The sequence below is a fragment of the Symphalangus syndactylus genome, chromosome 4 (assembly GCF_028878055.3).
Source record: "Symphalangus syndactylus isolate Jambi chromosome 4, NHGRI_mSymSyn1-v2.1_pri, whole genome shotgun sequence".
Taxonomy (NCBI): domain Eukaryota; kingdom Metazoa; phylum Chordata; class Mammalia; order Primates; family Hylobatidae; genus Symphalangus; species Symphalangus syndactylus.
Window position 1 is genome coordinate 55,118,623 of NC_072426.2, and position 27,005 is coordinate 55,145,627.

A 27,005-nucleotide genomic window follows, 5' to 3' on the forward strand; every position below is an offset into this window, starting at 1 on the left:
TTCTGATTCAGTAGGTCTGTGTTGGGGCCCAAGAATTTGCATTTTTAACAAGTTCCCAGATGCTGATGCTGCTGGTCCAGGAACTTAACTTTGAGAACCACTGCTCTAATGGAAACGGATCCCCTCTGCCTTCAAACTCATCAGGTCAAATATCCAAACTCCAGTTTCTCTCCTTGAGAGTCTGTTGCCTACACATGCTTTTGTTGCAAAATAGAGCATCAACAGGGTTCAACTGCAGGTAATAGGAACTGCTGTAGCTATTTTAAGCAGAAAAGAATTTAACTAAGTACTTTCAAATCATTGGAAAGGGTAGGTAAGTCATCCCAGGAATAAGTCCTAGAACAAAATTGCTGTTCTGGCTCACTATGGAAACTTCTACGTACGTAGGCCAGAGTCAGAAAGCTGCTAGCAGAACTGCAAGCTATAGGACTGCAGTATTCCCTCTAGAGTCACGTCCCCCAAAAATAATGAGTTTCCCATGTGTCACTACGTTAGTTTGAAATTCAAGTCTCACTCAAGTTTGCCTCATTGCCGAAACCAAATCTATCTGGAACCCTAGTTGCAAGGGAGTCAAGGAAATGTATTATTGTTAGCTGTCTAGCCTCTTCAGAAGATGAAGACTCACTAGAAAAAGGTTGAAACAGATGTTAATGGAGCCTTGCTATCACAAGGACTAGTGAATGTTTCCCTGATGCAGCTGAGATATAAAAAAAGTTAAAGAATTAGCTATGTGAAAACATGGGAATATGCATTCTAGGCAGAGAAGAAACAAAGAGGCCCGGAAGAGAGCCTTCTTTTTCTCTCTTGTGAGAGAGAGATTATTAATTAACCTTAAAAACAGATGGCAAATATATAGACACCTCCCCCATCCCTGAAAAAGACAATTTCAGAAAAGTGAGTTTTTAAAATTTAGAACATTATTGCAATAAGAAGAGAGGCTACCACATATTGAGTCTAACCCTCCACTACTTTAACCCAGTAGAGGTTAGGATCCTCCATTTAAGCCAGGAGCTGTGAAATATCCCTCCTCCTACCTGTGAGGAAGCAGGACCAAAGTGATGTGTATGGAATCGAGCATGAAAAATACAACATAATCATAACTGCCAAGGTGCAGCCATCCATGTACCTTAAATGCTGAGAAAACCAGAGATTGAGTTTAGGCCGTGTACAGGAAAGTCACTGGCAAGATCTAGATGTCACTTACAGTATGGCATTTGGTTCCAGAGTGAGGAGGCAGTAAGAGGTGCTTGAGCCCTGTGGATACAGAGATAAATGTGTTAACATATCAGAGAATGTTAAACCTTAGAGATAGTCTACTCCAACTTCCTTCTTTTAGACTTTCAAAAAAAAAGCAGGCAGAGAGGTTGAACATCTTGTTCAGGGTGACAAAGTCAGTGGAACATCTGGACTAGCACCCCCAATAGCTGACGTTCCTTTTTATCACTTGCTTCACCTTGCTTTTAAGTTTCTGTTTGTGATCATCATCTCGTGCTGAAATGTAAATATGGTAGCTGATCCTGCATTTTGTCAGCTGGACATCAGTTTACTATTTAGCTCCTTATCAGTCAGATGGTATTTAGAACAATTAGTTTTAAGGTCACTGCAAAATTAAAATATTTTTATAACTCTGACTACTGCTTTAACTCAAGACATTCCTGCACTCAAAGATTAACTCTCGTTCCACTCTTAGTGACTTTTCATGTCCAGAGTTGAATTTTTTTTTTATTTTTAATTTTTGCAAGAGTGGTGAAAAGAGGGCCATGGTATTAGAAAAGGATCATAAAAAGGTGACTTATGATATAATTCCTTTAAAGAGTCACTAGAGGCCAACTAGTTTCTTTATTAGTTTGAGTGGCAGATACAATTGAAGAACCCAGAAGAATACATACACCATCAAATTGTCAGATTGAATCTTTAACCCAATGAGCTTTGTTTTTTTACATTCCATATTTGGTTAATTTGACATTAAAACCATAGTCCTGTAAGAGCTTAACCGTATTTGAATTAAACACTAATATCTAAACTGTTTTGTCCAAGAATTCAGAGACATTGTGCTCTCATATAAATAAGCAATATTGGGTGGTATCAGGTGGTATCACAGTTCCAGTGGTTTTGAATTGGATTACCCAACCATAAAAATACATTTACATATTTAATTTATAGTACCTTATTGTTTTACAGAATCTTTAAAATATGTTCTTTCTGTTAGGCTTCAAAACCATAATGCAATAATAAAATCCCCTGCAGAAAATCAAACTCAGAAATCTCATTTTGCTAATTCTAATGAATAAAACAGTCACTGAAACAAGAAACTGTGAAAATCTGGAACTGTATATACATCCTATGCCAGAAATACCACATACTTTATTCCCTGCTGTTAGTAAATTTATTTCCTGCGATTAGTAAAATGTACAATATTTTATCCTACAACGTGATAAGTAAAAATAATAGGTAATTATGTTTTACTTAAAATCACCTTTATCCAAAGCCTTTCTAAGTTAAACAGAAAGTTGAATTCTCTTGTGATGGTCAAAGAAGCAGAGTACAAGAGCTTGAAAGGATTTCTGACTTCTCATGGCTTGTTAATAATAGATCCCAGAATTCTGAACCTGTATATCACTGACCACAAGGCTCTTATGGAAAATGTTTGCATGTCCCCACTGGGTCAGCTCAGAATGTTTGAGTTGTAGTGTGGTGTGACCAAACAAGCAAAAGAAAAGATTCTTTTCTCTTAGTAGAGAGAGAGAGATTAGGAATTACAGTAGATAATGGAAAGAGGCACAAGCTGTGCTGGCTTCTATTCTGTAGCTTTTAGAATGTTCTTTGTGGGAGGAATGAAAGAAAACTTCCTGCTGTAAGAATAATGATGCCCTAAGGAAAAAACATCTGTTCTCCTTTCCATTGCACTGTATTTTAAGGAAAGCAGCTGTTATCTGCTTTGAGTTAAAAGGTGGGCTTGTTCCCACCTCCACACTTCCCAAACTTGAGTTACCACTCCATCTCTGATGTTGGAGGCTGGTATAAACAACTAAGCCCTTTATCTAAACATTTTAAATCCTTCTTTCTTCCCCTATTTCAGCCCACACATTAGCCTATGGAATTGACTTAAAGAATGCATCTTTTCTGGTCAGTTTTGGTCTTGGGAAAAAATTCTTAGCTTGAATGAAGAGGGTGACATTCATGGAAAGTTTAAACAAGTCTGGTATATGTAAGTGAAATCTGAAGTCCAGAATAAAAAGGAGAATGTGCAAGTGCCTTCAGATTTGTAGGGAAATCTACTTTAGATTGCTCCGTAAGATTTTATTATTTTCACCTTTTGACTTCCCAAAAGCAAAGTAGTGCTATCTCATATACTCATAGGAAACTTAAGGGGTTTGAGAACCTGGCTGAAATTTCTTAATTTTTCTTCCCTCTACTTCAAACCACATAAAGGCCTCCGTTGGTCCAGTTAATCTGAGCCTGATCTAGCCAAAACAGTTAGCAAAGTGCTGACAGGGTAAATGGTCCAAGGGCAGAGGAGTGGAGGTTCCTTTAAATTCCCATCCCACAGGGCCCAGCAAAACATCTAGGAGAGGAGCCTGTGTGCTCTGTTCAGACTGAGGGAGCCAGGGCTCCTTGGTCCAAATGAATGTTTTTTAATAGGCACCCAGGTGATTCTTATGATCAGGCTTGTGTGAGGCAAGTATGGTGGGAGACAAGTTCTGCTAGTCTGGGCACAGGATAGTCTTCCTGGACTGGAGGCCTGGCATCCTCATTCCTTAACTAGCTGGGCTGCCACTGGCAAGAAAATTAACCTCTTTGTGCTTAAGTTCCTGTACTTGAAAAATGGAGCTAGAGTGTCCACTTCATAAGGTTGTCCTGAGAACTAACCATAAAATGCTTAGAACATTATCATTACCCTTCTTACCAGATGATTTGCAGCCCAGAGCACTGGGATGGTTCCAGAATATTTACTCAATAAATTATAAATTTCTTTTGAGTGAATAAGATTGGGGAGGTATAAAGGAGCCAGATCACTAGAGTTCTTAGTGTTGCTCACTGTTCTAGGTACAGTCTAAGGGTGACAACTCCCTTTTCTCCACTTAGCCTACTTTGAACCATATTAGTTACCCGTATGTGGCTCAGTTTTAAAAATGCAGAGAGTGGAGTTGCCACTGTACAAAAAGATTTCTAGTGTCTTTCATTAAAAAGAAAAAAAAAGCCACAATATGCTATTTCTCTGCAGCAAAACAAGAAAACCTTACGAATCACTGCTGCTTTAATTAACAGCATTATTTTTTTTCTTCTCTCCTTACCTAAGGCTGCTGTGGTGCCATCTGCCCAGACCCTTAAAATTACTGACTTTAGCTTCAGTGACTTTGAGCTGTCTGATCTGGAAACAGCACTGTGTACAATTCGGATGTTTACTGACCTCAACCTTGTACAGAACTTCCAGATGAAACATGAGGTAGGAATGCAGCAATGTCCTTTGGAAAAGTCTGTGTGTGTGTGTGTATGTAAGAGAGAGAATTGGTTTTGAATGCAAATATGGAATAGGGATTTTTACATTTTAGTGATTAATATACTGTCACCTAATATATAGCCGAGACTTTTAAAGAAAAATTATCATTATCAAAAAGACATTTAATGGGCTACTAGCGTGTATCAAGTATCAGGGTGAAGACTAAGGGAGAGTGTTCCTAAAAATAGGAGCAGGATGTGCAAAGGCAGGACAGAAGAGATTGAGGGTGAGAGCCAGGAGTACTGTTGAGGGTTAAGAATGGCAAGAGAAGCAATGGAAGAAGGTGAGAAGCAAATCATACAGAACCTTGTAAGCCGTACAGATGAATTTGGATTTTACCCTGAAAACAATGGTGAGTCACAGGAATTTTATGCAGAGAAGTAGCATGTTCTCATTGCAGTGGTTATAACAATAGTGTACAGGGAAGGACCGAAGCAGAGTGAACTCCTTTGAAAATGAAGGAGGAAATAAAGGGGACTGATGGGAGGCCAAGCTTTTAGTTGGAACAGGGTCACCCATATGGGTGAAGACGAAAACTGATTTTAACCTCTGTTGCTTACCTTATTCACTTCTCAGAAAATAGAAAAACTTAAATAAATATCTTCTAATATCAGTTTGGAGAAACTAGGGAATTCTGCTGTTTCATAATGGCTATGTATTATAATATATAGCACCAAAGAATAAGAAGAAGCAGAAAGGACTATTTGAAAAAAAGAATTCAGTAATCTTGCCTTTAAAAATTACTTTTTCTGATCAGTTGAATGTCTAGTCTCCTTGTACAGATTTCCTATCTGAAAATTTAAATATCTTGAAGGTCTCCACTATTTAGCATTGTATTAATTCAGGACTATGCCAGGTGCACATTTCAGCAATGAGTTGTCCCTGCTCTCAAAGGCCTCACAGAAATGAAAACTAAGAGTGAATATAGCTAAGACTAATACATTGTCATTTATGGTATTATTGGGGCCCAAATCTGGTTCTTCCTGAATTTAACCAAAGTTTATGTTACTCTTTCTTAGGTGAAAATAAAGAACAATTGTCCGTAGACTCTTACCTAATAATACTTTACTCTTGTTAGAGTGTGTTGATTAAGGGATATCATGTCATTTAATTATTTCAACAAGTTCTCTAGAAAGGCTGTTACTGGGGTTACTGTTATCCCCATTTTACAAATAAAGAAATTGACACAGCATGGTAGAGTAGAAAGATCATGGATTTTTGAGTCGTACCTCTGCTACTGGTTACTTCTTTTTTCCTTGGGCAATTAATCATTCATATTCTCAGTTTCCTTATCTGTTATTAGGGGTAATGGTATTATTTTCCCCATGGGAGTCTTAGGAGAATTATACGTGCATCTGTGATTATCTATTTGTATGCATGTGTATGTATGTACTTATCTATAATATTCTGTTTAACAAACAGGTGTAGAGTCCATGTCAGTTTTCCCATTCTTAGGCCAAGTTTGACTGGTTACATCACTCATCAAATTTCTCAATAGTAGATCATAAGGCTCATTTTTTAAAGCCGTATCTATTGATGAGGTGAAGATCTCATTTGGAGCCAGAAGTTCTATGTGAATCTCACTTCTGCTTCTTGCTAGTTACAGGACTTTATAAACCTATATAGTATCTCAAATCCTTTTCCATTCCTGAGTACTCTCATTCTTGAAACTAATAATGATTCTGTTGAAAGGACTTGACTAGAGCAGAGGAATGTGATTCTTGTACTTTTAAATGAAATTCATATAAGTTGGTTTATTTCTCTTTGGCCTTTAGATAGCATTTAAGGGTTGGGTAATGAAGATAATCACTCAAAGTTCCTGTAGAAATCTTTATTCTTACCAGTTGTTGGTTTTTTATGCATGAGGAAAATATTTCCTCTTAATGTCTGATTCATCATCCTACCTTTTCTGGTTGAATAACTATTATTCTAATTCTGGCTAACATCAAACTTGAACATTGCAATCATTCTGGCTGGCCTGCCTTCCTTAGTGGCTCTTCTGTTTTGTTTCTTTCAGATATTATTGTCAGTATAATTTTAGGATGATGAAATTAAAATGTTAATGGTAGAGAGGATGTTAACATCATGAAGCTGTTGTGACTAAGAATATTTCATATTGAAAGACAGATCTTCATGTTCTCTGCATGGCTTCTAAATCTTTAGTTATTCTCCTCTAATGATTGTAACCATTGCCTCTTGCTGATCTCTGAAACAGATTCTTCATTCTGCTCAAGCAAATCTGCATGTGCTGTGCTTATTTTCACTTTCTATCTTTTACATCTCATTCCTCCCTGAATAATGTCTGTTCCACTCTCTGCCACAACAAACATTTCTCTTCTTCAGAGCCTGACTCAGGAATATCTGTTTGTAAGAGAACCCTAGGCTTGACTTCATGCTGCTTCAATTGCTATTTGGCAGTGTATAAACTTGCTCTTAATTTTATGTTTATTTGCTTATTTCCTTTATATATGCAATTTTGTTATTTTCACTACTGATTGAGTTTCTTGAAGCAGGAGCTAAGCTGTTTTCTGTTTCTTCTTTTTCTCCGGTGGCATCTTGAGTTCACCACTCAGGAAACCTTCCATAATTGTTGGAGACTGATTGAACGTATTGAACGTGCTCTCTAGAGTCATCCAAACTGCAAATAACTACGCAGTAGTCCTGTACAAAATACTGTCTTACAAATTTTAATGTTGTCCAGCATATCCACTGAGAACTTACCAGATATGACCATAATTTTCTTGTATGCTGTTGAGAACATCCTGGTAACAGAATCTAAAACTGCGCTTAAATATAGGTACTAACTATTTTGTCCATTGGGTTATCCAATTCTATTAGGTCCGTCTTAATAAAAGGAAAATAGAGTAGTCCATTAGGAATTATGTTTCATAGAGTCATTTTGGTCATTGTTTCACAATATATGGTATTATATATTTAATTATATCTGTACATTTATGATTAATAAAAAGATATATCCAAAGATTAAATTTCTGGGTTTTCCTGTTTTTTTTTTCTTGCTGCTTTAATTAATCACCAGTAATTTTCTGCAATATATTTTCTAAACATATCAAAGAGAGTTTATAGATCTTACTTAAAAGTCTCTCAGTAAGATTACTCTCCCAGTAAGATTCATCCATCACCTTCCTGACAGACTCTATTCAGAAATGAAAAAATGGTGAAAGAAGCTGCAGTATGCTTGGGGTGAACACATTCAATCTTAGGCACACAGAAATCCTGTGCTTGAAATATGGCAACTCAGTAGGTAAAAAGGTTAGGAGACATTAGGGTTCTTTGTTATCAGAATTTCCTGTAAACTGAGCAATAGAACAGGAATAAAATGATGTGAAAAGAAAAGGGAGGATATGGAAGCATTGATTTCACACCAAGTTCTTTATAAGCAGTTTCTACCAACAATGAAAAAGCCTTGTTTTTGGCCTACTTCTGTAGCTAATCGTATTGTGTTGAATATTGTCAAAGCAACATTCTTTTCCATGGTACTTTTTCCATTTCCCAGGGCAATGTTCTTTGTGTTTGAAGCAACGCCAGTGATACATGTAGGGAGAATCACATATTTATTTTACAAATCCCCAAAAGTATAGTAGATCACTCAGATTTGAAGAGAGGCAGATTCTGATGCTAACACAAACCATGTTTAGGGCCCATGAGTCTCTGGGGATTTTATTTAATACACCACTTAGAAGTTGAATTAAACCCAACTCTTGAGACTTGCTAAAGTCTATCCTTCCCCCGGCCATCCTTTAAAGTGTTTTTCATATGGACCCCAGGGCTTTATTTGGCACATATTATTATTTTTTTAATTACTTCTTTGTAACCAGGCAGTAACTACCTGAATAAGTATAATTTAAAAGGACAAAGAGCATTAGCTTGTAGCTAAATTAAAAGGACAAAGAGCATTGTCTTGTAGCTCCAATTTGTCCTTGGATATGTGCTATATACCTTGTTACTAGTCCACCCCCAGGGCTTGCACTAAATACCTTCACAGATATACAACATGAGAGCATGGGAAGAACTTGACAGTGGCCGCTTTTATGGCTCTCTAATGGTGAATTCATACCTATGTGACCCTTTGGACTCTCCTAGTTGGTGACACATGGACATGGCACATGGACACATGGACCTTTTATTAAAAAAAAAAACCTACTCAGTGCCCTACCCTGCCAAAAATACCCTTCTTAGGGATGTCTTGTGTTTTATATCAATTTAATTAGCATGGTGGTTAACATGGTAGGCTGTGAAGTCAAACTGCTCAAGTTTGAATTTTGGCCCTATCTCTAACTAACAATAGGTAACCTTTGGCAAGTTACCTCTCTGAGTGTCAGTTTTCTTGTCTGTAAGATGATCCAAATCGGAGTATCAGGCTAAATGTGAATGCTTTGTACAGTGTCTGGAACATAGTAAATGTGTGAAGATGTTGGCAATTATTGTTACTACTTATGTTTTATTCCCTAAAGGTTCTTTGCAGATGGATTTTAAGTGTTAAGAAGAATTATCGGAAGAATGTTGCCTATCATAATTGGAGACATGCCTTTAATACAGCTCAGTGCATGTTTGCTGCTCTAAAAGCAGGCAAAATTCAGGTACCTTTTAGAGCCATTCATATATCTAATACATTTTGTTGCTTAGTAGTAAAATTTATAGCCTATTCTTTCAATTTCACTTCAAGGTGCACAGATAATGATTTAAAATAATATTTGCTGCCACTTAAATAATAAGTTATATTTTGTTAATTAAAGAGGACTAATCTGGCAAAACTACTTAGTTGCTAATTTTCTTCCATATATGATGTATATGGCATATTAGAAAACCTTTAAAATAACTTCATGTTGCACGTAAATAGTCTTTGGGCAAATAAATATTTCCTTCTGAGGAAAACACTGCCTTTTTAAGAAAAAGTAAGAAAAAGTATCACATTTCTCTTGTTCACATTCAACCTGCTCCATAGTAGAATTCCTCAAAAACCACCCAAGTCCTGAACTTGCTTCATTGATAAGTTAAGGGTCTCTATTGCATTTTCTCTGGAGCACTCAGTAAATTTTGTAAGTACTGTTTCATACAAAGGGTTTTGGATTCATATACATTGACCAGAGACTGTTTAAAAGGAAGATCAATGCAGAAAACGTTCAAGTAATTCGTTCCTTTCCAGGCCAAATTTTATCCATATCTCTGTACTTAGATTCTAACTTCAGTGGGAATCGACTAGTTATTCTAGGTAAGTGATTCCAGGCATCCATCATATAACTGTTTTTAATTCAGAGCTTCCCTGCCTTTTTCTTTTTGTAAATAAATTCTTAAAATGTTATTCTCTGTCTCTACTTTCATGGGTGCACATTTTAACTGGCTAAATCTAAAAGAAGTGATTGTTATTAAAGAAGTGAGGTGAAATTAAATACAATAGTAGTATTTTCCTACCTTAGCAAACACGTGTAGGTTGAGTATTCCTTATCCGAAATGGGACAAGAAGTGTTTTGGACTTCAGATTTTTTTCAGACTTTGGAATATTTGCATTATACTTAGCGGTTGAATATACCTAATCTGAAGATCCAAAATATTCCAATGGACATTTCCTTTGAGACTCGTTGGTGCTCCAAGAGCTTCAGATTTGGAAGCATTTTGGATTTCAGATTAGGGATACTCAACCAGTGTAAGAAATCGTGTAAACTTATTTTGGGGTATTGGAAGGTCATAAGGATTATCAACACTGAAAACTATCCTTGTTCTCTGTGAGGAATAATAAAATGATGATTTTTGTGTTTGTTGTAAAACCTATTTAGAGTACTGAGAGTTCTAGGAAAATACAGCTGATGATAATTTTAACTTGTGTTTTTTTGCTAATGAAGGGGAACAGTATTAATGATAATACTCATGGCAGATACTAAAAAATAACCTATATTTAGCTTTAGAGTATATTATGTAACTTTTTAAAGCCAAGTTTTCATTTCAAGTCCTTTTCTTTCTATTGTTTTGCTTGAATTAACATTGTCTGCCTTCCTTAAGGACACAGCAGGTGATAGCAGAGAGTGAACAGAGTCTGCAGGGAATTAAAAGAGGAAAAAAAAATTATTTAAAGTTTATTGTGATTATTTCACATAATAATTAAGAATTAGCAATACTTACTATAGGTGGACAGATTATTAATTTATTGAGGCATTTCAGCTTTTCCTGTTGTTAAGTGACATTTGTGGTGATCCCATTCTGAATGACAAAGGACAACTGATTCCCTGAAGAATAGGATTCTAGGGTTAGTCCTTTATAACTATAGAGAAGTATGTATGTAAAGCACTGAGGGGAAAAAAAAGATTACTGAAAAGAGGTAATACAATGTTCTTCACCACATTATATTTGTTCTCTCTTTCCTCCAATGTCTTTGGTCATGCAGAACAAGCTGACTGACCTGGAGGTACTTGCATTGCTGATTGCTGCATTAAGCCACGATTTGGATCACCGTGGTGTGAATAACTCTTACATACAGCGGTAAGACTCCCTGTAAAGCAAGAAAATGTTTTCTTTTAATTGTAGGGCTGTATTTTTTTAAGTTAAAGCCACAGCAAAATTTGATGGTACAAAATTGCAATTGGTCAAGGTCCCATAACATACTCTGGTTATATTTAAAGGTAATGGAAAAAATAATGCAGGTTAAGTATTATGTTTACAATTTTTCAGCCCTGAAGTTCAAAACATATTTATGTTGAGAATCTTATTTCATTAGATAATTACCAGGAGTTTTACTTTAGTTTATATGCATCCAGCTTAACAGCTTCCTTAGAAAACTATTAAGACTAGTTTAGAAAAGGTAACATTTCACCCTGCAGTAGAAAAGATAATATTTGAAAAGTGCTTAGCTCGGCACTACATCCTTTTTTTTTTTGAGACGGAGTCTCGCTGTGTCACCCAGGCTGGAGTGCAGTGGTGCGATCTCAGCTCACTGCAAGCTCCGCCTCCCGGGTTCACACCATTCTCCTGCCTCAGCCTCTCCGAGTAGCTGGGACTACAGGCGCCCGCCACCACGCCCGGCTAATTTTTTTGTATTTTTAGTAGAGACGGGGTTTCACCGTGGTCTCGATCTCCTGACCTCGTGATCCGCCTGCCTCGGCCTCTCAAAGTGCTGGGATTACAAGCGTGAGCCACTGCGCCCGGCCCCTACTTACTTATTAAGTGCTCAGTAGAAGGAGGCTTTTGGTCTTAGTGGAAGCTACATAGCACTCTGTTGGAGAACTGGGCCTCTGTCTGGGCCTCTGTCTAATTTCTCTTTACCGTTATGTCCTGATCTGTAAAATGGAGATAATAGTTGTAAAAGATAATGCACATCAATACCAAGCAGAATGCTTGGTACCTATTTAAGTCTTAAATATTAGAAGCAGATGCTAGAGATGTACCGTCATCAGATGTCTGCCCATTGGCTGAGTTTGAGAGTGAGATACTATCCGTTAGGACAAGTGTTTCAGGCTCCTTTAAGAGCCATACTTAAGTGGCATTTGAGATGACAAATGAGAGGATAAAGGTGACATCACTTTTCATCAAATGTTTGAGCCACTGTGATATTTTTATTTTCTTATAGGAATTTAGTTGAAAGGTCTACATTTTAAGCGCAAGATCTCTTACTACTGAGCATTTTTTAAGTACAGAAGTGATTCAACTAATGGACAGATCTCTCAAGGAAATTCCAGATGTCTGATATCTAGAGGGAATTTCAGAAAGCTCTCTAATCACATTCTTCTTATCTAAATAAATGGAAAACTTCATGTAGAAAGAATTGTAGTGATGTAACAACCATGTCCTCTGCTGACCTTTGATGGGAAAAGATAGCAAACTCTTGCCTGAGTATCAGAGTCTGGCTGTTTCCTCTTGAAAAATCTCATGTTTTGGAGAACTGACTGGGTGACATGTCCTTTGTCCCCTGTGCTTTGTCATGTGATTGCAATCCTGAGCCTCACATAGACACAGAATAATTATGAAAGGGGACACTGATATGAAAAGATGTATAGTGCAGAGTCAAGCCACACAGTATGCTCCTCCACAGTCAGCACAACCTAAAGATCAGAATAAGCATGTGCTACACTGAACATAATATTATTAGTATGTGGATTATTAGTGTATGGATTGCTCTAAGATGCTATATTGCCCTGCTTTAGAGTGAAAAAAAACACTCAACTATTTTTTCCTTTGTTTATTTAAAAATAATTATCCCGAAAACATCTGGAGAAACGTCATCTTCTCCAAAAAAAAAAAAAAAAAAAAAGAAAAAGAAAACGTCCTGGGAAAAAGTCATTGACTGCAGAATCTTGCTTTCACACACACACCACAAAGCAGACTTCAACTTAAAAAAAAAAAAAAAAGTTAAGGCAGTTTCAAAGATTTTTATTTCTTCCTACATCCCTGTGGTTTCAGTAGAGGAAACCAAGCATTTTCCAGGGATTTTTCTTTTTTTTCTTTCCTTGCTGGTAAATGAGTGATACTTAAAGTAGAATTTTCCTAGCCAGGGGACCCAGGAAACTATGAGTACCATAAATATTCCCATGTAAAGTACTATCTTCTAAAAAGGTATACTGTGTCCAGCCCTCATCAGATATTCAAACTAATATTTAGAAAAAATCAAAAAATAAAACAATGCACAGAGATGAAAGTAATTTATCAAAAAGAGAAAAAAATGGTCATGGGGTAGCAAAGTTAGAAACTGAGATTTTCCTCATTCATTCTTGAACATCTTTTCAGAAAATTACCCTGAAATTACCTTGAAAGAAGATATTTCTTCAATAGGAAGTTGCCCCTTGAGTCGTCATTTGATTATTTGATGCCTTCTTTGATTAGGAAACTACCATTGTAGAGGAGTTCTACAGGTATGCCAGTGGCATATATGAGGGAAGAGTTCACTGCTCATGCTTACTTCTCCCATTTGGGTGAATCAAGAAGAGAATGAGGGCTGGGCACGGTGGCTCACACCTGTAATCCCAGCACTTTGGGAGGCTGAGACAGGCAGATCACGAGGTCGGGAGTTCGAGACCAGCCTGGCCAATATGGTGAAACCCCGTCTCTACTAAAAATACAAAAAACATTAGCTGGGTGTGGTGGCGGGTGCCTGTACTCCCAGCTACTCGGAAGGCTGAGACAGGAGAATCACTTGAACCCAGGAGGCAGAGGTTGCAGTGAGCTGTGATCTCACCACTGACGCCAGCCTGGGCAGCAGAGCGAGACTCCATCTCAAAAATAATAATAATAATAATAATGATCTCAGATAGATACTGAATTCTTATTTTAAAAATAGGCAGTAATAGGAACAAAATAGCTAAAGTGCAGACAACCACTAGAGAAAACACAATTGTAGCATTTGGGTTATGTAGAGAGATTACCTGCATTAGGTCTGCATTCAATATAAGAAGACTATTGTAGATGCATTTATTTGGTTAGATTCAAGTTTGGTGTTGATAAATAATGCAGTGAAATTATGTTATATTCTAGGCAGATAGATAATGAAAAATTATTATACTAGGGCTTTTGCCCTTTGCAAGGGAGAAAGAGAGTGATAGAAGTATAAAATGTGATTCCTGCCATTAAGAATTGTCATAGTCTCATGAAGTAATAGTGATCACTACAAGAAAGATTTAGTCCTGAGTTATTTAGTGCATGGACTGTAAGTGTTCAGCAGAGAAAACTGGTCAAGACAGATGTAGTACATCTCCATTGTTAATGGAGGAAATGAGACTTAAACTTGGTCTTAAAATGTGGGTAGGATTTAGAAAGGAAAAAGGATAAATATATTTCAGGAGCACCATGAGGTAAGCATGTTCTTGGAACAGTGGTGATGGCTAGCTTGACTAGAGTTAGAAAGGTTCACACTGATTAGGAATGAAAAAGAAGAGAATGAACAAATGGAAACTTTTTGACGCAGGGTTATAAAACTAAGCAGTGCATTATAGATTTGATATGGGTGGGAAAAAGGAGCCACTGCAGTGTGTAATAAACACACAGTTTTAGGAAGGAAGTCTGAATGTAAGCTACAAGGTGAATGGGTAGAAATTAGAACCACAGAGCTCAACTAGAAAGCTATTACAGCAAGTCAGGTATAAGCTGAAAAATCACATATTGGCTAGAGAGAGGAAGAGACTGAAGGAGAAAAAATTTTTTTAATTTAATAATGAGTAGCTAGTTATATATAAACATGAAGGAAGGAGATACGACTTCTGGTCCAAGAAATTGGAACAGTGATGGTGCCATTGATGAAAATGAAAGAGCTGGGAAATATGTATATGTGTGCATTGAGAGAGAGGGATGGCAAGAATGGAGGTTATGGGAGTTTTGGCAATAAGTCCAGTAGAAGATAATAAATAGGGTGGTAGTTAGAAGTGGTAAAATAATCAAACGAATATGTTTTTTTCAAGGTTAGAGATGCAATAAAATCAGAGGGAAAAAAATCTCCTGGTAGCCACAATCACACTGTATACTTGTCCTGGGAGAACTTGTTCTATCCCATGACTGTCTTCTCTGCTGTAATAGAGGACAGAAGTGAGCTGAAGTCATGGTCTGGCACAGTGGGAATAGAGGGTCAGCAGGATCTGAGAGACTTAAAAGGGCACTACACACAGCACAAAATCATGTGTGAAGTTCAAACTGGATAAAGTCCATTTTATCCATGAATGAGATGATCTCTGTTCAGGTTGGAGATCTTGAGAGCCTGGAGATCTGACTATGAATAAAGTGAAAGATCAATTCAATTAGTCCTATGTCAGTAGTAAATACTAATAATAGAAGCTAAAACTTTATATAGGCCTTATGCCATTTGAAACGTTTTTGCACTTTTTATATATTAGTTCATTTAGTCCTTATACCACCATGCAGTGGCTGTGATGGTTATGGTAGTTAAGAGCCAACTTGAGCCAGATGCCTAGCTTCAAATCTTGGCTTCTCTCTCCTCTTACTCTGTGACCTTGTGCAAGTCATTAAACTTCTCTATGTCCCCGTTTCCTTCTTTGTATAATGGAATAATGAAAATACCTATCTTCTGGGATTTTCATAAGGATTAAAGGGGTATAAATAGATGTAAAGTGCTTAGAACATTTCCTGGCACATGTTAAATGCTCTACAGGTTTTAGCTATTTTCACAGGGGAATGTTCTTGCAACAGATAGGAGTTCAAGATCTTGCTTTGTCCTGTGGTGAATAAAGGGAGTGGCAAAAATACTGTGCCCAGTAGAATCTAGTAGCTGTGGAACAAAGAAGCGGAGCCCTGTCCATCATTATGTGCAAAGAGATAATCAGTAGTGTCAAGGAGGTCAGAGAACTCTGAGGTCAAAAGGTGAAATGAATCATCATTATGAATATCTGTGTCATTGAATATGATTATAGACAATGAGAAGGCAAGAAAAAAAAAGGTTGATTAGGAGAAGAAGGCAATAGTGATGATTTGAAGAGAAATGATGAAGTAAAGAACTAAATGGGATTGAAGGTTACAAAGAGGTTGTTAGAGAATTGAGCCCAGAGTAATATATATGGCTAAGAAGCAGAACCAAGGACGTTGTTTGTTCTTGGTGACATAGGAAGACTGGGGTGGCAATATAGTTCCCCACCCCCATGGGGCTTTCATTTTCTATAGATTTCTAAGGCTTTCTATTTCTAAGGCTTTCTATTTCTAAGGCTTTCTATTTCTAAAATATTGGTCTGATTTCTGCATTGGACATCCTAATACTATTGTCAGAGATGGACCAACAACTGTGCAGAACAGAGGAAAATGCAAAGTGAGTCTGCTGATCCATTAGTGCTCACTGACAGCACTGTGAGAACAAAATTCTGTAGCAGTAGTGGTTTAACTGGGTCCTTCTGATGCAACCTTAAATAAAGAAGCCACATTTGTTTGAAAGAGGAAAATGCAACAGATAGAGAATACACTGGTTTCCATGAATGTTTTTATATACAGGAAATTCGGGGCATTTGTCACTCTGTTATGGATTCATAAATCTGTATTTTTAGAATGTAAGTAAAGGCAAACACAGTTTGCATTCATCTATCTCACAAGCCAAGAATTTTCTCTAATGTGAAACAGTCCCTTCTGCGTTGTCTAAAAATGTAATGTGTGTTTGAAGTTCTAACTTGTTTGTGTTATATCCACCTAATTGCATTTCGTAGTCCAGCCCCTAAGTAGGTCAATGAGTGGATACTGTGTGCCTTTAAAGTACTTTGGTATCCTAAGACAGTGTGATGTGTTGAAGAGGATATACTTGAATGCCAGCTCTACCATTCATATCAACCTTGAGCACATTATTTTTCACTGAGCCTTTGATTAGAAAGCAAAAAGATGGCAACTTTAGAGAGGTCTCAGCTGAGGTTACCCTGGAGACACAACCTGAGATGAAAGTCAGTGTGCCTATAGGTTATTTGTGAATATGACCCCAGGGAGCAGGAATGTGGAACTGGGAAGGAAGCAGGAAAGAAAGGAAAGGCAGTAGAGGGATGAGTTATCCAGATGTCCACCCATACTGGTGCTTAGTCTTCCCAGGTGCCTTTGAGGAGTCTTAAGAAATAAGACACAGAACTGTTGACTAGCAAGACAAAGGCAGTTGTCCCTAGGTCTTTGTACCCGCCCTGGTCCAAGGTGGTCCACAGGCCTTCACTCTTTGACACTTTCAGGTTGAACAAGTATGAGTGCAGAGAAAATTCCTTTGGGCACCAGCTGTGGGGTCAGAAAGCTCTAAGGCAGAAGTGAGAGGTATTAAAGGTAGGCTGGGGCAAAATACCTTCTAATTGGTACTTGCATGAAGTCTGTTAAAGGCCTGTAACTGGACACTACATCAGTGGATGAGTAAGAGGTGGGATTGAGGGTTTTGATGTGGTAAATGGGAATGCCCTGCACAGGGTTATTGTAAAAATTAAATACAATAAACTAAAAAAAATTAAAGCAAACTACCTGACATGTTATAGGCTCTCATTATAGGCCATTCCTCTGGATGATCTCACCTACTGGCATGCCAGGATTGCCATCTGCATGTTGGTGCATTCCAAGTCTATATCTCCAGCCCAGAACTGAGTTCAGACATTTATATCCATTTGGGTCTATTTCAGGCACCTTAAAATGAACAGATCCAACATTCGGCTAGTCAGCTTCCCCTGTTTCATCCCCCATCTTTAATCATCTTCTCCCTTTTCCTATGTCAGTAAATGAGGTCAGCATCCCAAGGCAGAAAGTTTAACATTCATACTTTTTCCCTTTATCTCCCTCATCCCCTCATCTCCCTCATCCCACTCCTAGTCAGGAGTCATTACCAGTTCCTATCTGATCTACTCTTAGACAGCTCTCAGATGTCTGCTTCTCTTCCTTAGGGCTGCTACCACTCTAATCCAGGCTCTCTCTTACTTAGATTACTAGAATTTTCCCAGTAGTCTCCTAACTAACTCCCAGTAGTCTCGATACATACGCAATCCTGTTTCCAGTAAGTTCATCCTTTTTCACAAATATACTCGTGTTACTCTGTTCATTGTCATCCCATTTTCTGATGCTGAGCACAGTACCTGATCCATAGTCCAACTCACTAAATATGGAAGGAGCAAAGAAGACAAGAAGGGCAAGAATTAATTTGGGAAAGGTTAGAACAACAGTAACATTGATAAATCAGCAATATAGACAACACTTTAAACAATAAGAATAGATGAGATTTTCTGTCCTCTTACTTTTATTTTCACTTTACTATTTTCTTTTTCCCTCAGGTTTCTCTCACTTTACCCATTTTTCTCCCACATTACATTTCTTCAGTCTTAGGTAGCTTCTCTATCTTCAACAAATTAAATGCAAAGTAAAATAATCATTCAGATAGTAATAGGAAGAGATAACAAATCAGTTGTATTATCCAACACTTGTATATGGAGATTTACAATTCACAAACCCCTTTCCTATAAATTTTATGAACAGAGGCTTTCAGAAACTTCATCTTTTTCTTATGAAGAAATAGTGAAAACTATGCTTAATATTCACATGTGAAGGGTCTTGAGAAACATGAGGTGGAGGATTGTGCTTGTCGTGCTTTAAAGCTTTATTTGTGACTGTCTCAGAGATATAATGAACTGAGTATAATATCCTTTCCTTTCTCTTCACTCAGCCAAAGGGTCTCTACTGCTTCATCAAGTTCAATTAGCAGAACTAGCAGGATATTCTGCACTAAAATGACCTGGATCCCACGTGGGGAACTTTCCAACTCAGCCGTCTCCTTCCTTCCTTCCTTCCAAGGGAGCATGTGCACTGACTATCCCTCTTTTTCTTGCCTTTCATCAATCATACCTCAGTTAATTCCATCTCAGTCAGTCCTTTTCTTATTTGCAGGCACACATGAATAAGCTGACCTTCAGCCTGAGCATTATTTCAGAGGAAAAACTAACATGAATTTGTTTCAGATTGTATATCAATTGCAGTTTTGAAATTGAAAAATATAATTGGTACAACTATTTCAGAGGGTTTTTTTCCATGTTTGGAGGTATTTTTTTTTGTCTTTACTCCTTACTTCTATTTTAATCCATATTTAAACCAATGAAATTGTTCATACTTTACACTGGCAATGGTCACATTGGTATTTGAAAACAATTTGACTCTTTGTATTTGTTTCCCAGAGATTACTTCACACTTTTCTCAGTAAAAGGAGAGAAAATTGTTAGTTGATTAATTTTGTGAAGTAGCCTCTTTTTTAGTTAAACAGTAATAAAAATGTACTGATAAACTGGCATATTAAGGAAACCAATCTTTTTTCTTTTCTTCAACAAAATACTTTCAGAAGTGAACATCCACTTGCCCAGCTTTACTGCCATTCAATCATGGAACACCATCATTTTGACCAGTGCCTGATGATTCTTAATAGTCCAGTAAGTACCTAATTTATTGTTGTGGAATTTTAAAAGAGAGCTTTATAAATTCAGTTTTATTTTTAGTTCTTGGATTTATTCCCAGCATCATAAATTCTTGCACATACTTTATTCCTTTTTGGGTAAGGAAGGCAAAGCCAAAACATTTGAGATCCTCACAGCCTCACTTCTCTAGACAACCAGAACTGTCTACATGTTGCCCAATAAGGGAAATTTGGTTATTCTACTCTATGTGGCTATTCCAAATTAGAAACAAACAAAATGTGTATTTTGTGGCTCTCAGTTAATTCTGCTTTTTTTGTTTAATCAAATGAAGTGGTTTCTGTAGCTCAAGCATTTGCTTTCACAAAGCAATACCTTTTCTTCTTTTTAGTGAAACTTCCAGTCACTAAGAAAGGATTTTATTAAAGAATGAAGCTATTTAACTACTTGGTGAAATGAGTATTTATCAACATAAGAAAGCATATGCTATGCTATGCTAAACATACTTATGTTAAGGAAAACGAGATTAAAATAGTATGTACCAGGATATTAACAATGGCTGTGCTGGTGTAATGAAATTGTTAATCTCTTTTTTGGGGGGGATGGTTGTTCATTATTTACATTATCTGCTGTGTGTATGTATTACCTTAATAATAAGAAAAAATGAAAGTTTTAACTATTACATTGAACGTACACAATGCATGACATATAATCTTAAAGCAATTTTACCACAATATCGCTAAGTTTACTCAATGGGGCTAGTTCTTTCCTGAGCCCTGGAAAAAAATTCAGGGATTCCCATCACTTTTCTGGTCACTATTTTATAAGCAAAAGCCCTCTAGTTACTTTAGGTTCCAACATATAGTATAGAGTTCTCAACTCAGAAACCAAAATATGTACTCCTGGGTAGCAGTCCAAATTTTGAACATGATTTAAAGTTTCAGGTTTTCTGTTGCTGCACTGGTAGGCTTCTCCCATTCCCTACCATGTGTTTCTTCTAACTCCTTCCTCTCTCCCCAGCCTCCATGTAGTTTCTTACCTCTTCATACTTGGAGAATGGGAAGGGAGAATAGGTAAGAAACGTCAAAACATTCTTAACTGACTGGTACTGATATGAGTGCCTTGCCTTTTAGACTTTCCAGACAAGAGTCAGACACAAGTCTACTCTAGCCCCACCTCCACCCACTAAATGATAGGAGACATACACAGGAACTCTATGCCCCCTCTCTTACCTGAGGTAAAGGGAAACTCACTCTCACGCCTCCCTCAACACCTCAGTGTCAGGGAGGAGTTAAGAGTTATATAGCCTGTTCTGGCAACCTGCTTATAAAGTCTGTATATGGTCTAGTACAGATTGTTTTTCTGCAACATGTGATTGTTTAATGTGAATTATATCATGTGTGATTGGGAGGTAGAAGAATGGTATCAGTATACTATAGATGTTCTATCATTTCATACACAACTTCTCTGGGGTAAGAGGTGCCAGAATTATAGAAGTTGAATTCTGACCTTCAGCAATAAAGAAAAAAGCCCTCCCTTTGGCTTGTGCATATACAGCCCTTTCCATTCTATCTTAGGAATATTAAAAATGAGCACTTGCACCTAAGGCTCTCTCCCTTGCTTTGGACTGCTGTAGCCTCTCGGTAGCTTGCTCTTCTTTCAATGCCCACCTTAATAGCAGACTTACTGTCTCAACAATCAATTCTATATGCATTATTGCAGGGCCCCTCAAACCAGAATTTCTACTTGATTGTTTTTGTCCATCTTTAATGTCCTCAGAGGCAGCCTTCAGACCTGCCAGACTGGCCTGTCCAAGTTACTTCCAGAGGAACCAATTCTTGGTTTAGTTTGTGCTCGGGTTACAAAGTTGCATAGGTTTTGAGTGGTCTTTCCCAATACCATTTTTTCACATAATCCATGTTATTTTTAGTGTACAGTTTTTCAGAACTGAAATTTCTCAGGAATGTATATGTCATGTTATAGTAGGAACATCTGTACTTTTGCTATCTGTGTGTTTCCAGTAAAACTTTCATTTCAGTATCCCATTACAAATTTAGCTCCAAAGAAAGAAAATATGCTAACTTTTTTAAAAGCATATTTTACAGTATTCCTATCAACTGACCTGTTACTATATAACTTATTATGTAATATGTTGTTACTTAATATATAAGGAATCTGATTATCTATATGGCTGGCTCAAATTATAAGACCTATCTATATATTCTATCTTTGTAAGCATAATTACACAAGAAATTATATCCTCAGCTTTTGAGAGTAAAAAATAAAAATACAGCACCAAAAGACATTTCATCTTCCACTTGAAATTGTTTTATCTTAAAATAAGTATCAGAAGGTATAATTCTGAATAGTTTTCTGTTTAGCCTAGAATCTAAAATGATTTAGTATTTAAAAATAATGTTTATGGTTGTAATTATAGATTATTGTCATTAATTAGATCCATGCCACAATTTCAGCATCTAGTTATCCTTTAACCAATGTGTTTTGGCCCCAACCTAACATACCCAGAAGTTCTCCTGTCTTCATAACAAATCCCTTGCCTTTAGATCTCATTCCTAAGCGTTTGGGTTTTTTCTTGGCCCTAAGATATAGGAAGCACATCTGACTCAACTTACAGATGTTGTTTTGATTGTATTCTGAGTGCCTGGTCTGTGTATTTTACTTAGTTCAAGATTAGAGAACCACTATGTTTACATTACAGATAAGAAATAAAAAATGGTTACATAGTGAAAACTTTGAATGATTTGCACATGGATTAGCTACCTTTTAAATATTCCTTATAGATGTTTCAACCCATTCTTTCTTTCACCATTGACCAGTAAGCACCCTTTGGCTCATGCCCTTTACCCATCTATATTAAGATGTTCCTAAGGAATATGCACTGTTATCATAACTGACCAAGTTAAAATTATATAAATTTGCACCAGAAATGCTACTGGATTTATTTAAAATGCCATAGAGAAGTTTAAAAACTTTACCACTTCTTTCTTCATATCCATTAATATGGCTTTGATTTTTTTCAAAGTTTTACATGATGTTAAATTATAGCGATTAGTCTGCCCTACGGAAAAGGATAACTATTAGATTTTAAGTCTGGACTAAGGCCTAAGGAGTATAAGAGTTGGAAAAACATGCGTATGTAGGCAGATGAAGCATTATGAAGCAGTTTACATGTATGACAGAGGGGTTGGGTGGGAGCATAGCGGGGAAACTTTATTTCGTGGTATTTAAGTGTGCCCTCCACATTCATGAGTTTAGAATACTGGGCATGTGTTTAAGATATGTGAATATATTTCCAGATTTTGTTCTTGTCAGCAGCTTCTCCAGGATGCTAATATTGGTTTTCTTTTTTTATAAAGGGCAATCAGATTCTCAGTGGCCTCTCCATTGAAGAATATAAGACCACGTTGAAAATAATCAAGCAAGCTATTTTAGCTACAGACCTAGCACTGTACATTAAGTAAGTTTTAAGAAATAACCTGAGAAATAGGTATTTGAAGTCTTTGCATTGTCTCAAACTTTTGACATCCATATTGAGGAATTTCAAAGCACAAATGTCCTGGCAAAACTGCTTATCAGACTATGGAGCAGTTTCTGAAACGGTGGCCAGAAAAGTCTACTCCTTTGGCTTATACTGCTGAAGATTAAGAATACCTATTATTTCTGATGTTTATCTACCACTGTGTCTCTGAAACTATATACAAATCTAATAGCCATCTCAAGGTCAGTCATTCCAAGCCATGTTGTCCAAAGATTATATAGGTCATTTGCTTTTCCTCCTTTCCCTTGCTTCCCACAACTTCTGACCATTTCATGACTCCTTTATACCGTCATTCAAGCTTAGTTGGGCAGGAAAAGGAGTTACCGCCAAGCAAGTAACTCTTGTTTCTTTTTATTTGATTTTGGCAAAATAAGAATATTTATGTAGAACTTCGAAGTTGTTGATTCTAAAATAAGAGTATACATTAGAGTCGTCTCTGTGATTATGCATTTTCATGATTAAACTGCCTTTCTAAAACCTAGAAAATACTTTCCTGCATTTGAGCAATCATAAGTTTCCAACTCCTAGCTGAGATCTTTGATGCATGTGTGGGAATGAGGGGAGTCAGGGAATCACACTCAGGATTTCCTTGTAACATGAGTCTCTCTCCCTCTGTAAGGGATTCACATTCATGGTTGTAGTTACTCTTAGGAGAAGTAAAAACACATAGAACAAACACAAAAACATCTGCCAGATATCTACTGTTATATATCTAGAAGTAACTGCATGTGCTTACTTAACTGGTTTTTAGAGCATTTTGAGGTTAAGACAAAATAATATATATTAATAGTAAACTTCAGTTAATTAAAAATAATTGCAGAATAAGGATTATCAAATTACCAAGAACTTGAAAAATACCTGTAACCACAATGCCTTTCTAACCTTTACAGGCCACATGGGTCTCTCCTTTGAACCCTTATGAAACATACTTTTCATTTTTTATAATCATATACTATCAGTTTTATTACATAAAGTTTTTCTTGAGTCTTGTGTCTCCAGGTAGATATTAAACACTGTGAAAAGAAAAATTTTTGTCTTATGCCTTCTCAAAATGCTTAACAATACTGGGCACATAAGAGGTATTCACTGTACACCGAATATTATTATATTCACTGAATAATAACAAATATTATTTTATTTTAAACTTTACCTAGTCTTTGTTTACTTCAGAAGCACTTCACGACTTTATATATTTTATCCTCTACCATGAAATAAATGATAGTTAAACTGAAACCTATAGATCTCATTATGCCATGCACTTAAAATATCTGAAATCATTCTCAGCATCAAATTTTTAACTCATACTATTTCCTTTTTCTTAAAATAACAAATATTCAAGAATTGAAATTACCGTAATTTGTGATCTATAGTTAAAAATTAGGTGAGGTTTAATGTTTTATCGAAAGCAAATGATAGAAGGGGGAAAGTGAGGTATTAAAGATTTGTAAATGATGATTTTATAGTGGGCTCTAAGATGGGAAAAAAAAATCAGAGGTTTTTTCAACCAAAAATTTAGTCCATGAGTCTTTGTAGACCAAAGGGATAAGAGCCTGGGTACTCATTATAACTAACAATTTTTTTTTAAACGTTGTAGGAGGCGAGGAGAATTTTTTGAACTTATAAGAAAAAATCAATTCAATTTGGAAGATCCTCATCAAAAGGAGTTGTTTTTGTAAGTAGGTTTACTATCTTTAAAGCTGAAGTTTTTTACCCAGTTAATTTTCTCAGTATTTTTTCTCACTATTAGTTTTTATTGCAATTATTTGTTATAATATGATGATCTTAAAAGCTGTCAGATTTCTGCAGAGGGTTGTACAAAGAGTAAATTTGAATATTTACTTGAAAAGAAATGCATTTGCAAATCCAAGTGAATGAATTGTTCCTTTGTTCTAGAAAAACCTTTAAAATGTGGTAGAGTGTCAATATATGGCTATAGGTTTCCCTTATTCATTTTCCTAATTCATTGTAATGGAAGTGCTGAAAATGGAATTATAAATGTTGTGGAAGTAAGATGTAGCTGCAAAATGTTTACTTCTCTTAAAGAAAATCTGAAAAGGTAGAGCAGTGAGGTCAGGGTCCAGACATGGAAGCCATACTATGAAGTCTCTATGATTAAAACAGTTTGATATTGGTGGCAGACCAGTGGAAAACAGTTGAAAATCTAGAATTGCATAAGACATATAGTGTATAATAAAGATAACATTTCCAGTGACTGGAGGAAAGAGAGAGATGAGTGGATAACCAACTGGAAAAAGACAAAATTGGATCTACTATACAGGCTTAAATTCCAACTGAAGCATAGAGTTCAATGTAGAGAATTAAATCATACAAGCATTAAATAAAAAATATAGGTGGATTCTTCTATAACCTAGGATGAGAAAACTTTCCTAACTATAATTCAACATGCAGAAACAATAACGGAAAAGGCTGAAAAACGTGATTAATCATTCAAAGGCTTTTCATGTAGAAGTTACCATGTGTGTTGAGTGAATTAGGATGACCTACTATAATTTCTGATATAAGACTTTTATCAGTATGATACCTGATGTTGTACTTTAATGGTTATTAGTAATCAATGTACTTTCATCATACTGTCTCTGAGAATGGAATACTAAGGTGACAAAAATAATAAAAGCAGGCAAGATTTTACCCAAGGTTAATAATTTTTCAGTCTGCCAATCTGGAGCTAGTGAGGCAGTTTGAGGACAAATTCCAAAAGTTCAAAGGGAAACTGAAACAATGATGCTCTGTTATCACTGTATTAGTTAGACTTTCATATAAATTGTTTCTTCTTCTTTGGTCTTTATAAACTGCCATTTCCATTGTTTAGAGGGTTTTAACTTTTTTTTATTAGTAACTATTTCCTGAGGATATATAATAACACAAAAGTAAATAGGAGTTTTGGGTTTCTTTTTTCCATAACAGGGCAATGCTGATGACAGCTTGTGATCTTTCTGCAATTACAAAACCCTGGCCTATTCAACAACGGGTATGTTACTTAGTGACAATAACAATAATAATTAAAAAGTCAAAACAACGTTCTACCCAGCAATCCCACTACTAGGTATCTACCTAAAGAAAAATAAATCACTATATAAAAAAGACACTTACATGTTCATCACAGCACCATTTATTATTTAATAGCAAAGTCATGGTACTAACAACCTAAGTGTCCATCAACAGTTGATTAGATAAAGAAAATGTGGTGCATATGCACCATGGAATACTATGCAGGCATAAAAAGAATCAAGTCATGTCCTTTGCAGCAACATGATTAGAGCTGGAGGCCAATTATCCTTAATGAACTAACTCAGAAACAGAAAATCAAACACTGCACATTCTCGCTCATAAGTGGGAACCAAACAGTGGGTATACACGGACATAAAGATGGAAATAATAGACACTGGGGACTCCAAAAGGGGGAAAGGTGGGAAGAGAACATGGGGTGAAGAACGACCCACTGGGTACAATGTTCACTATTTTGGTAATGGGTATACTAGAAGCCCAGTCCCCACCAATACACAATATACATATATACCAGACATGTACATATACCCCCTAAATCTAAAATAAAACAAACTTTTTTTAAGTTTCTACTCTTAAAGGTAGCTCCTGAAGTAAGTATGGAATTTTTTTTGGAATTTTTAAGTAGTATTAAAAATAGATAATTGGACATACAAAGGCTTTTCTTTTTAGAAGATGCATTTGCACATACTCTTTGTAAGATATATTAAGAAAGAGAGCATCTACATTAGCACAGTTTTCATTTCAGTATGAAAGGTTGAGCATACCTAATTCAAAAACCCAAAATGTTCCAAAATTCAAAGCATTTTGAGTACTGACATGACACTTAAAGAAAATGCTCATTGGAGCAGCATTTTAGATATCAGATTTTTGGATTTGGGATATAACTTATACTTCTGGCTTACCTGTTTCTTAAGGTCATCCCTTTAATGACCTTGAAAATTAGAAGAAGCAAAATTACTTTTCTTATGGTGAGCCTTCTATGCTATGCCTCAGCTCTAAATAGACATTAACAAGTAGAACATAGAGATTTCTGGGGCTTGTAGATGTAGGAAGTATTGATATAAGATGTCAAGAAGGTTCTGAA

The 27,005-nt window shown here is 36.4% G+C and overlaps 1 protein-coding gene and 1 long non-coding RNA gene across 3 annotated transcripts in view; one reads left to right on the top strand and one right to left on the bottom strand.

The window, feature by feature from the left end:
• The window catches only part of PDE5A (phosphodiesterase 5A), a 132,924-nt gene that overhangs the window by 100,267 nt on the left and 5,652 nt on the right, over nt 1–27,005 (top strand). For both annotated transcript variants that reach the window (XM_055274713.2, XM_055274714.2), the window contains exons 12-18: nt 4,301–4,447; nt 8,974–9,099; nt 10,899–10,993; nt 19,266–19,353; nt 22,713–22,813; nt 24,489–24,566; nt 25,820–25,883. In XM_055274713.2, coding sequence (XP_055130688.1) covers nt 4,301–4,447; nt 8,974–9,099; nt 10,899–10,993; nt 19,266–19,353; nt 22,713–22,813; nt 24,489–24,566; nt 25,820–25,883 — 699 coding nt within the window. The remainder of the gene's footprint in view (nt 1–4,300; nt 4,448–8,973; nt 9,100–10,898; nt 10,994–19,265; nt 19,354–22,712; nt 22,814–24,488; nt 24,567–25,819; nt 25,884–27,005) is intronic.
• LOC129480682 (uncharacterized) overlaps nt 1–27,005 on the bottom strand; it is a 65,210-nt gene that overhangs the window by 22,355 nt on the left and 15,850 nt on the right. Inside the window, exons 5-9 of the long non-coding RNA XR_010120494.1 lie at nt 17,922–18,035; nt 17,414–17,572; nt 11,668–11,787; nt 10,637–10,740; nt 1,205–1,254 (exon numbers count right to left, since the gene is read on the bottom strand). This is a non-coding gene — a long non-coding RNA (uncharacterized lncRNA). The remainder of the gene's footprint in view (nt 1–1,204; nt 1,255–10,636; nt 10,741–11,667; nt 11,788–17,413; nt 17,573–17,921; nt 18,036–27,005) is intronic.